Source organism: Callithrix jacchus, chromosome 22, assembly GCF_049354715.1.
Source record: "Callithrix jacchus isolate 240 chromosome 22, calJac240_pri, whole genome shotgun sequence".
In the NCBI taxonomy this organism is placed as follows: Eukaryota; Metazoa; Chordata; class Mammalia; order Primates; family Cebidae; genus Callithrix; species Callithrix jacchus.
The window spans coordinates 31102099-31115971 of record NC_133523.1 but is presented as its reverse complement, the minus strand read 5'-3'; the positions used below and the strand labels follow the sequence as shown (position 1 = coordinate 31115971).

General features: G+C 51.9%; 1 protein-coding gene across 6 annotated transcripts in view; it reads right to left on the bottom strand.

Moving 5' to 3' along the window:
• GPI (glucose-6-phosphate isomerase) overlaps positions 1-13873 on the bottom strand; it is a 53606-nt gene that overhangs the window by 7101 nt on the left and 32632 nt on the right. For all 6 annotated transcript variants that reach the window (XM_078359010.1, XM_078359013.1, XM_078359012.1 and 3 more), the window contains 3 exons: positions 1325-1385; positions 860-903; positions 564-716 (listed from right to left, as the gene is read on the bottom strand). In XM_078359010.1, coding sequence (XP_078215136.1) covers positions 564-716; positions 860-903; positions 1325-1385 — 258 coding nt within the window. The remainder of the gene's footprint in view (positions 1-563; positions 717-859; positions 904-1324; positions 1386-13873) is intronic.

The window sequence follows — 13873 nt, the reverse complement described above, 5'->3', positions numbered from 1 at the left end:
GCCCATGTAGTCCAAAGAGGCTACAGGCTACCACAGACTAGATACAGATAAGATTTTCTGGAGGGATAAAGGCAGTATGGGCTATAAGGGGTTCCAGCTTGCAGCTCCATCCTATGGCCAAATTCTACCTCCTCACACAGGGACAGACCCAGATCCTCATATCTGTACCAACCAGATCCTACCTCCTCAAAATCAGATATTAACAGACCCAGGTCCTCATTCCAGGGCTCGATCCTACGTCCTCAGACACTATCATGAGCATGTACAAGAAAGAAGTGACCTCAGCTGAAAAGCATCCCCTGAGCCACGCCAGGACCTCCCTAGCCAAGGCACCATGATCACCGGTCATGCCCCTCCCATAGTGGTCAAATGCAAATGATGCTCAAATGGAACCAACTTCAATTACTAAGATTCATGCTGAGACAAGGGGCACAGACAGACCTTGGCCAGGCCCAAGGGCAATGGAGCAAAGAGCACCTGGAGGAGCTGAAACCCAGGTTCCAGGACCTCCCAGACCCCCCACAGACGCTGCTGACTCCAAGGCCTGGCTTGGCAGCTGGTACCTGCTGGAAATATGCAGCAAAGCGGTGGAGGTACTGGTCATAGGGCAGCATGGCGTGAGTCTCACACCCAAAGCAGTTGATGTACCAGATGCCCAGGAGGGCCAGCAGGATGGGGGCGTTCTTCTCCAGCGGCGTTGTGCGGAAGTGCTGGTCCTGAAACAGGAGCAGCATGAGTGGGAGCTGAGCAGCTGCACAGGGAGGGGAGGGACAGGAGAGTGGGGGAAAAAATGGAGGGACCAGGACCAACACACGCGCCTCTGGCCAGCACCTTGCAGAGAACCATCCTCAGCACTCACCATCCAGTGAGCCCCCGAGAGCAGCTGCTCGAAGTTGTCAAAACCTGTGACACAAAAACAGTCAAAAAAAGTGGTAACACCCTGCACCCTGTGGGCAGCAGACGCAGCTCCTTCTGCAACCGAGGAAGGCTGCATGGAAAGCCAGAAGACAGTACATGGGAGGATATAGGCCCAGAGACAGCTCCTCTGGTGAGAGGTGGACCTGAGTGCAGGGATCTGACTCTGCCTAGGATGGGAGAGGAAAAGGATTGCAGTTGTGAGGGGTAGACACAGGGACCAAACTGTACACCCAAAAAACCCAGACCTTCTTTCTGGACATGAAATAAATATCCCAGCCAGCTGCAGAGAAGACAGCAGCCTGTGAAGACAGCATGGTGTTTGATGGGACACAAGTCCCCTACCCCTAACCTTAGACTGCAACACTGTCTCCCACAGAGGCTGCAAGACACAGAAACACACACTCACCCACGTGCAGGGCAATGGACAGTCCGATGGCCGACCACAGCGAGTAGCGTCCTCCTACCCACTAGGAGAGACAGAACAAGGTGCTGAGGGAGGGCCGGCACACCCCGCCCCCCACCTCCTGCCAGAAACCCTGTCCCTGGCACAGCTCTTGCACAAGTGCATCTCAGAGGGTCCTGGCCCAACCGACCTCCAGTAAGCAAGGCAGCAGGCAGGTGCTGGCGATGCATGGGAGGACCAACAGGGCAGACTACATGTGGAACTGACCACAGCCACAAGACAAACTGATGGCCTTACTTACCATGGTCTTCCCGAGAGGTCAGGCCCTGTCTCTGCAGAAACCAGCAGACCCAGAGCATCATACCTGTGCCAGGGCCCACCTCCTCAGACACGGACAGACCCAGGGCCTCATACCTGTGCCAGGTCCCACCTCCTCAGACATGGACAGACCCAGATCTCCATATTCATGCCAGATCCTACCTCTTCAGACATGGACAGACCCAGGGCCTCATAACTGTGCCAGGGCCCACCTCCTCAGACATGGACAGATCCAGAGCTGAATATTCATGCCACATCCTACCTCCTCAGACATGGACAGACCCAGGGCCTCATACCTGTGCCAGGGCCCACCTCCTCCGACATGGACAGATCCAGAGCTCAATATTCATGCCACATCCTACCTCCTCAGACATGGACAGACCCAGGGTCTCATACCTGTGCCCAGCCTTACCTCCTCATACACTGGCAGACCCAAGGCCTCATACCTGTGTACTTTAACCCTTTAGACATGGACAGACCAGATGCTCATACCTGTGCCAGATCCTACCTCCTGAAACACTGACAGACCCAGATTCTCATACCTGTGCAAGATCCTACCTCCTCAGATACTGAAAGACCCAGATCATCATACCTGTACGAGATCCTACCTCCTCAGACATGGACAGACCCAGATCCTCATACCAGGGCCAGACACTGCTTCTTCAGACACTAGAAGACACAGACCTTCCTACCAGGGCCAGACCCTACCTCTTCAGACACTGATAGATCCAGGTCCTCATTCCAGGGCCAGACCCTACCTCTTCAGATACTGATAGACCCAGATCCTCATACCAGGGCCAGATACTACTTCTTCAGACACTAGAAGACACAGACCTTCCTACCAGGGCCATATCCTACATCCTCAGACATGGACAGACCCAGATTTTCATACCAGGGCCTGATACTACCTCCTCAGACATGGACAGACCCAGATCCTCATATCAGGGCCATATCTTACCTCCTCAGACATGGACAGACCCAAATCCTCATGCCTGTAACAGATTCCTACCTCCTCAGACATGGACAGACCCAAATCCTCATGCCTGTAACAGATTCCTACCTCCTCAGACATGGACAGATCCAGATTTTCATACCATGGCCAGATCCTACCTCCTCAGATACTGCCAGATCCAGATCCTCATACAAGGGCCAGATCCTAACTCCTCAGACATGGACAGACCCAGATCCTCATGCCTGTAACAGATTCCTACCTCCTCAGACATGGACAGATCCAGATCCTCATACCTGTAACAGATTCCTACCTCCTCAGACATGGACAGACCCAGATCCTCATGCCTGTAACAGATTCCTACCTCCTCAGACATGGACAGACCCAAATCCTCATGCCTGTAACAGATTCCTACCTCCTCAGACATGGACAGATCCAGATCCTCATACCTGTACCAGATTCTTAACTCCTCAAATATTGAAAGACCCAGATCCACTAAACAGGACCAGATCCTACCTTATCAGATACGGAAAGACTCAGATCCTTATATCTGTGCCAGATCCTACCTCCTCAGATATGAATAGACCCAGATCCTCATACCAGGGCCAGGTTCTACCTCCTCACACATTAACAGTCCCAGATCCTCACACCCGGGCCAGATCTTACCTCCTCACACAGTGACAGACCCAGGTCCTCATGCCTCAAACAAATTCCTACCTCCTTAGTCATGGAGAGACCCAGATCCCGTATCTGTACCAGATTCCTATCTCCTCAGATACTGAAAGACCCAGATCCTCATACAGGGCCAGATCGTACCTTCTCAGACACTGAAAACCCAGATCCTTTTATCTGCACCAGACCCTACCTCCTCAGACATGGACAGACCCAGATCCTCACACCTGTACCAGATCTTACCACCTCAGACATGGACAGACCCAGATCTTCATACCTGCACCAGATCCTACCTCCTAAGACATGAACAGATCGAGATCCTCATATCTGTACCAGATTCCTACATCCTCAGACATAGACAGAATCAAATTCTCACAGCTGTCCCAGATTCTACCTCGTCAGACATTGACAGACTCAGATCCTGATACCAGGGCCAGATCCTACCTCCTCAGTTACTGACAGACCCAGATCCTCATAAGCCTCATACCAGGGCCAGATCCTACCTCCTCAGACATGGAGAGACCCAGATCCTCACACCTGTACCAGATTAATACCTCCTCAGACACTGACAAACCCAGATCCTTAAGCCAAGGCCAGATCTTACCTTCACAGACATTGAAAGACCCAGATCTTTATATCTGTGCCAGATCCTCCCTCCCCAGACATGGTCAGAGCCAGATCCTCATACTCATGCCAGATCCTACCTCCTCAGACATGGCGAGACCCAGATCCTCGTACCAGGGCCAGGTCCTACCTCCTCAGACATGGACAGACCCAGATCGTCATACCTGAACCAAATTTTACCTCCTCAGACACAGACAGGCCCAGATCCTAACACCTCCGCGAAATCCTACCTCCTCAGACACGGACAGGCCCAGATCCTAACACCTCCGCCAAATCCTACCTCCTCAGACACGGACAGGCCCAGATCCTAATACCTCCGCCAAATCCTACCTCCTCAGACACGGACAGGCCCAGATCCTAACACCTCCGCGAAATCCTACCTCCTCAGACACGGACAGGCCCAGATCCTAATACCTCCGCCAAATCCTACCTCCTCAGACACGGACAGGCCCAGATCCTAACACCTCCGCCAAATCCTACCTCCTCAGACATTGAAGACCCAGATCCTAATACCTCCGCCAAATCTTACCTCCTCAGACACTGACAGATGCAGATCCTCATATGTATACTAGATTCCTACCTCTTCATTGACAGACCCAGATCCTCATGCCTCTAACAGATTCCTACCTTCTTTGGACATGGAGAGACCCAGATCCCGATATCTGTACCAGATTAATTCGTCAGATATTGAAAGACCCAGATCCTCATACCAGGGTCAGATCCTACCTTCCCAGACACTGAAAGACCCAGATCCTTACATCTGCAACAGATCCTACCTCCTCAGACGTAGATGGACCCAGATCCTCACACCTATACCACATCCTGCCTCTTCAGACAAGGAGAGACCCAGATCCTCACATCTGTGCCAGATCCTATCTCCCCAGACACTGACAAACTCAGATCCTGATACCAGGGCCAGATCCTAGCTCCTCAGATACTGATAGATCCAGATCCTTATACCCACACCCAGATCCTACCTCCTCAGATGCTGACACACTCAGATCCTGATACCAGGGCCAGATCTTACCTTCTCAGACACAGACAGGACCAGATCCTAATACCTCCACCCAGATCCTACCTACTCAGATGCTGACAGACCCAAACCCATACAAACCTCATACCAGGGCCAGATCCTACCTTCTCAGACATTGCCAGACCCACATCCTCACAGGCATACCAGATCCTGTCTCCTTGGACTGGAGAGACCTGTATCCTCACACCTGTACCAGATCCTCCTCTTCAGACATGGACAGACTCAGATCCTGATACCAAGGCCAGATCCTTCCTCCTCAAAAACTGACAGATCCAGATCCTTATACCCACACCCAGATCCTACCTCCTCAGATACTGACAGACCCAAATTCTCATAAGACTCATACCAGGGCCAGGTCCTACCTTCTCAGACATGGAGAGACCCAGATCCTCATACCAGACATACAGATACCAGGGCCAGATCCTACCTGCTCAGACATGGAGAGACCCAGATCCTCATACCACAGCCAGATCCTACCTCCTCAGACACTGACAGACCCCAGATCCTCACAGGCGTACCAGATCCTACCTCCTCGGACATGGAGAGACACAGATCCTCACACCCGTACCAGATTTCTACTTCCTCGGACAGGAGAGACCCAGACTTTCATACCTGTACTAGATTTGTACCTCCTCAGATACTGACAGACCAGATCCTCAAACCAAGGCCAGATCCTATGTCCGCAGAAATTGAAAAACCCAGATCCCTGTATCTGTGCCAGATCCTACCTCCTCAGACATGGACAGAGCCAGATCCTACCTCCTCAGACATGGAGAGACCCAGACCCACATACCGGTGCCAGGTCCTGCCTCCTCAGACATTGACAGATCCAGATCCTCATGCCGGTAACAGATTCCTTACTCCTCAGAAATGAAGAGACTCAGATCCTCATATCTGTACCTGATTCCTATACCTCCTCAGATACTGAAAGACCCAGATCCTCAAACCAGGGCCAGATCTTACCTTCCCAGACATTGAAACACCTAGATTCTTATATCTGTGCCAGATTCTACCTCCTCAGACACTGACAGATCCAGAGCCTTATACCCGCACCCAGATCCTACCTCCTCAAATTCCGACAGACCCAGATCCTCATAAACCTCATAGCAGGGCCAGATCCTACCTTCTCCGACGTTTACAGACCCAGTTCCTCATACCAGGGACAGATCCCACATCCTCACACATTGACAGACCCAGATCCTCATGCATCTAATAGATTCCTACCTCTTCAGACATGGAGAGACCCAGATCCTCATACCTCTACCAGATTACCTCCTCAGATATTGAAAGACCCTGATCCTCATACCAGGGAAAGATCCTACCTCCTCAGACATGGTCAGAGCCAGATCCTCATACTCATGCCAAATCCTACCTCCTCAGACATGGAGAAACCCATATACTCAAACCTGTACCAGATCATCCCTCCTCGGACATGGAGAGACCAGATCCTCACACCTGTACGAGATCCTACCTCCTCGGACATGGAGACACCAGATCCTCACAAGCCTCATACCTGTACCAGATCCTACCTTTTCAGACATGGAGAGACCCAGATCCTCATACCAGGGCCAGATCCTAAGTTCTCAGACATGAGGAGACCCAGATCTTCACACTTATACCAGATCCTACCTCCTGGGACATGGATGGATCCAGATCCTCACACCTGTGCCAGATCCTACCTCCTCAGACATGGATAGAAACAGATCCTCACACCTGTACCAGATCCTACCTCCTCAGACATTGATGGACCCAGATCCTCATACCTGTACCAGATCCTACCTTTTCAGACATGGAGAGACCCAGCTCCTAATACCAGGGCCAGATCCTAAGTTCTCAGACATGGGGAGACCCAGATCTTCACACCTATACCAGATCCTACACCTCCTCAGACATGGATGGATCCAGATTCTCACACCTGTACTAGATCCTACCTCCTTGGACATGGAGAGACCCAGATCATCATACCTATACCAGATCCTACCTCTTCAGACATGGATAAAAACAGATCCTCACACCTGTACCAGTTCTCACCTCCTCGGACATGGATGGACCCAGATCCTCACACCTGTACCAGATCCTACCTCCTCGGACATGGAGAGACCCAGATCCTCACACCTATACCAGATCCTACCTTTTCAGACATGGAGAGACCCAGATCCTAATACCAGGGCCAGATCCTAAGTTCTCAGACATGGGGAGAACCAGATCTTCACACCTATACCAGATCCTACCTCCTTAGACATGGATGGATCCAGATTCTCACACACGTACCAGATCCTACCTCCTCGAAGATGGAGAGACCCAGCTCCTCATACCTATACCAGATTCTGCCTCCTCAGACATGGATGGAACCAGATCCCCACACTTGTACCAGATCCTCCCTCCTCAGACACTGACAGACTCAGATCCTGATACCAGGGCCAGATCCTACCTCCTCAGACGCTGACAGATCCAGATCCTCACACTTGTACCAGATCCTACCTCCTCAGACATTGATTGACCCAGATGCTCACACCTGTACCAGATCCTACCTCCTCACACATGGAGAGCCCAGATTCTCACAAGCCTCATTCCTACCTTCTCAGACATGGAAAGACCCAGATCCTCAAAAGCCTCATACCAGGGCCAGATCCTACCTTCTCAGACATGGAGAGACCCAGATCCTCATACCAGGGCCAGATCCCATCTCCTCAGACACTAACAGACCCAGATCCTAACACTTGTAACAGATCCTGCCTCCTTAGACATTGAGAGACCCAGATCCTCACACCTGTACCAGATCCTACCTCCTCAGACATGGAGAGCCCAGATTCTCACAAGCCTCATCCCAGGGCCAGACCCTACCTTCTCAGAGATGGAGAGACCCAGATCCTCATACTAGGGCCAGATCCCACCTCCTCAGACACTGTCAGACTCAGATCCTCACACGTGTACCAGATCCTACATCTTCAGACCCTGACAAACCCAGATCCTCACACTTGTACCAGGTCTTACCTCCTCAGACATGGACACAGATCCTCACACGTGTACCAGATCCTACCTCTGCAGACATTGACAGACCCAGATCCTCACACGTGCACCAGATCCTACCTGTGCAGACATGGAGAGACACATATCCTCACACCTATACCAGATCCTACCTCCTCAGACATGGATGGACCCAGATCCTCACACCTGTACCAGATCCTACCTCCTCAGACATGGAGAGACCCAGATCCTCACAAGCCTCATACCAGGGCCAGGTCCTACCTTCTCAGACATGGACAGACCCAGATCCTCATACCTGTACCAGATCCTACCTCCTCAGACATGGAGAGACCAAGATCCTCATACCTGTACCAGATCCTACCTTTTCAGACATGGGGAGACCCAGATCTTCACACTTATACCAGATCCTACCTCCTCAGACATGGATGGATCCAGATCCTCACACCTGTACCAGATCCTACCTCCTCGGACATGGATGGACCCAGATCCTCACACCTGTACCAGATCCTACCTCCTCAGACATTGAGAGACCCAGATCCTCACACTTATACCAGATTCCACCTCCTCAGACATTCAGAGACCCAGATCCCCACACTTGTACCAGATCCTACCTCCTCAGACACTGACAGACCCAGATCCTCACACCTGTACCAGATCCTACCTTCTCAGACATGGAGAGACCCATATCCTCACAACTATACCAGATCGTACCTCCTCGGACATTGACAGACCCAGATCCTCGCACCTGTACCAGATCCGACTTCCTGAGATATGGAGAGCCCAGATTCTCACAAACCTCATTCCTACCTTCTCAGGCATGGAGAGACCCAGATAATCAAAAGCCTCCTACCAGGGCCAGATCCTACCTTCTCAGACATGGAGAGACCCAGATCCTCATACCAGGGCCAGATCCTACCTCCTCAGACACTAACAGACCCAGATCCTCACACGTGTACCAGATCCTACCTCCGCAGATATTGACAGACCCAGATCCTCACACCTGTACCAGATCCTACCTCTGCAGACATGGAGAGACACCTATCCTCACAACTACCAGATCCTACATCCTCAGACATTGAGAGACCCAGATCCTCACACGTGTACCAGATCCTACCTCCTCAGACACTGACACTCAGATCCTCAAACTTGTACCAGATCCTACCTCTTCAGACCCCGACAAACCCAGATCCTCATACTTGTACCAGGTCGTACCTCCTCAGACATGGATGGACACAGATCCTCACACGTGCACCAGATCCTACCTCCGCAGATATTGACAGACTCAGATCCTCACACCTGTAGCAGATCCTACCTCTGCAGACATGGAGAGACCCAGATCCTCACAAGCCTCATACCAGAGCCCGGTCCTACCTTCTCAGACATGGAGAGATCCAGATCCTACCTCCTCAGACATGGAGAGACCCAGATCCTCACAAGCCTCATACCAGGGCCAGGTCCTACCTTCTCAGACATGGAGAGACCCAGATCCTCATACCAGGGCCAGATCCTACCTGCTCAGACATGAGGAGACCCAGATCCTCACACCTGGACCAGATCCTACCTCATCAGACATGGAGAGACCCGGATCCTCACACCTATACCAGATCTGACCTCCTCAGACATGGATGGACCCAGATCCTAACACTTGTACCAGATCCTACCTCATCGGACATGGAGAGACCCAGATCCTCACACCTGTACCAGATCCTACCTCCTCAGACATTGAGAGACCCAGATCCTCACACCTGTACCAGATCCTACCTCCTCAGACATGGACAGACTCAGATCCTGATACCAGGGCCAGATCCTACCTCCTCAGATACTGACAGATCCAGATCCATATACCCGTACCCAGATCCTACCTCTACAGATGCTGACAGACCCAAATTCTAATAAGCCTCATACCAGGGCCAGGTCCTACCTTCTTGAGACATGGACAGACCCAGAACCTCATACCCAGATCCCAACTCCTCAAACACAGACCTAGATATTCGTACCTGTACCAGATTCCTACCTCCTCAGACACTGACAGACCCAAATCCCCACACCTGTACCAGATCCTCCCTCCTCAGACACTGACAGACTCAGATCCTGATACCAGGGCCAGATCCTACCTCCTGAGACACTGACAGACCCAGATCCTCACACTTGTACCGGATCCTACCTTCTCAGACATAGATGGACCCAGATCCTCACACCTATACCAGATCCTACCTCCTCAGACATGGATGGACCCAGATCCTCACACCTGTACCAGATCCTACCTCCTCAGACATGGAGAGACCCAGATCCTCACAAGCCTCATACCAGGGCCAGGTCCTACCTTCTCAGACATGGACAGACCCAGATCCTCATACCTGTACCAGATCCTACCTCCTCAGACATGGAGAGACCAAGATCCTCATACCTGTACCAGATCCTACCTTTTCAGACATGGGGAGACCCAGATCTTCACACTTATACCAGATCCTACCTCCTCAGACATGGATGGATCCAGATCCTCACACCTGTACCAGATCCTACCTCCTCGGACATGGATGGACCCAGATCCTCACACCTGTACCAGATCCTACCTCCTCAGACATTGAGAGACCCAGATCCTCACACTTATACCAGATTCCACCTCCTCAGACATTCAGAGACCCAGATCCCCACACTTGTACCAGATCCTACCTCCTCAGACACTGACAGACCCAGATCCTCACACCTGTACCAGATCCTACCTTCTCAGACATGGAGAGACCCATATCCTCACAACTATACCAGATCGTACCTCCTCGGACATTGACAGACCCAGATCCTCGCACCTGTACCAGATCCGACTTCCTGAGATATGGAGAGCCCAGATTCTCACAAACCTCATTCCTACCTTCTCAGGCATGGAGAGACCCAGATAATCAAAAGCCTCCTACCAGGGCCAGATCCTACCTTCTCAGACATGGAGAGACCCAGATCCTCATACCAGGGCCAGATCCTACCTCCTCAGACACTAACAGACCCAGATCCTCACACGTGTACCAGATCCTACCTCCGCAGATATTGACAGACCCAGATCCTCACACCTGTACCAGATCCTACCTCTGCAGACATGGAGAGACACCTATCCTCACAACTACCAGATCCTACATCCTCAGACATTGAGAGACCCAGATCCTCACACGTGTACCAGATCCTACCTCCTCAGACACTGACACTCAGATCCTCAAACTTGTACCAGATCCTACCTCTTCAGACCCCGACAAACCCAGATCCTCATACTTGTACCAGGTCGTACCTCCTCAGACATGGATGGACACAGATCCTCACACGTGCACCAGATCCTACCTCCGCAGATATTGACAGACTCAGATCCTCACACCTGTAGCAGATCCTACCTCTGCAGACATGGAGAGACCCAGATCCTCACAAGCCTCATACCAGAGCCCGGTCCTACCTTCTCAGACATGGAGAGATCCAGATCCTACCTCCTCAGACGTGGAGAGACCCAGATCCTCCCACCTGTACCAGATCCTACCTCCTCAGACATGGAGAGACCCAGGTCCTCACAAGCCTCATACCAGAGCCCGGTCCTACCTTCTCAGACATGGAGAGATCCAGATCCTACCTCCTCAGACATGGAGAGACCCAGATCCTCACAAGCCTCATACCAGGGCCAGGTCCTACCTTCTCAGACATGGAGAGACCCAGATCCTCATACCAGGGCCAGATCCTACCTGCTCAGACATGAGGAGACCCAGATCCTCACACCTGGACCAGATCCTACCTCATCAGACATGGAGAGACCCGGATCCTCACACCTGTACCAGATCCTACCTCCTCAGACGTAAGAGACCCAGATCCCCACACTTGTACCAGATCCTACCTCCTCAGACATGGAGAGACCCAGATCCTCACACCTGTACCAGATCCTACCTCCTCAGACATTGAGAGACCCAGATCCTCACACCTGTACCAGATCCTACCTCCTCAGACATTGAGAGACCCAGATCCTCACACCTGTACCAGATCCTACCTCCTCAGACATGGACAGACTCAGATCCTGATACCAGGGCCAGATCCTACCTCCTCAGATACTGACAGATCCAGATCCATATACCCGCACCCAGATCCTACCTCTTCAGATGCTGACAGACCCAAATTCTAATAAGCCTCATACCAGGGCCAGGTCCTACCTTCTTGAGACATGGACAGACCCAGAACCTCATACCCAGATCCCAACTCCTCAAACACAGACCTAGATATTCGTACCTGTACCAGATTCCTACCTCCTCAGACACTGACAGACCCAAATCCCCACACCTGTACCAGATCCTCCCTCCTCAGACACTGACAGACTCAGATCCTGATACCAGGGCCAGATCCTACCTCCTGAGACACTGACAGACCCAGATCCTCACACTTGTACCGGATCCTACCTTCTCAGACATAGATGGACCCAGATCCTCACACCTATACCAGATCCTACCTCCTCAGACATGGATGGACCCAGATCCTCACACCTGTACCAGATCCTACCTCCTCAGACATGGAGAGACCCAGATCCTCACAATTATACCAGATCCTACCTCCTCAGACATGGAGAGCCCAGATCCTCACAAGCTTCATACCAGGGCCAGATCCTACCTTCTCAGACAGAGAGAGACCCAGATCCTCACACCTGTACCACATCCTGCCTCCTCAGACATGGATGGAACCATATCCTCACACCTGTACCAGAGCCTGCCTCCTCAGACATGGAGAGACCCAGATCTTCATACCTATACCAGATCCTACCTCCTCAGACACTGAGAGACCCAGATCCTCACATCTGTACCAGATCCTACCTCCTCAGACACGGACAGACTCAGATCCTGATACCAGGGCCAGATCCTACCTCCTCAGATACTGACAGATCCAGATCCTTATAACCGCACCCAGATCCTACCTCCTCCGATACTGACAGACCCAAATTCTCATAAGACTCATACCAGGGCCAGGTCCTACCTCCTCAGACACTGACAGACCCGGATCCTCACACCTGTCCCAGATCCTACCTCCTCAGACATTGAGAGCCCAGATCCTCACAAGCCTCATACCAGGGCCAGATCCTACCTGCTCAGACATGAGGAGACCCAGATCCTCACACCTATACCAGATCCTACCACTTCAGACATGGATGGAACCAGATCCTCACACCTGTACCAGATCCTACCTCCTTGGACATGGAGAGATATCCTTACACTTGTACCAGATCTTACCTCCTCAGACACTAAGAGATCCAGATCTCAACACCTGTACCAGATTCTACCTCATCAGACATGGAGAGACCCATATCCTCAAACCTGTAACAGATCCTACCTCCTCAGACATTGACAGACCCGGATTCTCAGACCTGTACCAGATCCTACCTCCTCAGACATGGAGAGCCCAGATCCTCACAAGCCTCATACCAGGGACAGATCCTACCTCCTCAGACATTGACAGACCCAGATCCTCAGACCTGTACCAGATCCTACCTCCTCAGACATGGAGAGCCCAGATCCTCACAAGCCTCATACCAGGGCCAGATCCTACCTTCCCAGACATGGAGAGACCAAGATCCTCACACCTACACCAGACCCTACCTCCTCAGACATGGAGAGACCCAGATCCTCACAAGCCTCATACCAGGGCCAAATCCTACCTTCTCAGACATGGAGAGACCCAGATCCTCACACCAGGGCCAGATCCTACCTGCTCAGACATAGGGAGACCCAGATCCTCCATCCTCAGATATGGATGGAACCAGATTCTCACACCTGTACCAGATCCTAACTCCTCGGACATTGAGAGACCCAGATCCCCACACTTGTACCAGATCCTACCTCCTCAGACACTGACAGACCCCGATCCTCACACCTGTACCGGATCCTACCTCCTCAGACGTGGAGAGCCCAGATCCTCACAAGCCTCATACCAGGGCCAGATCCTACCTTCTCAGACACTGACG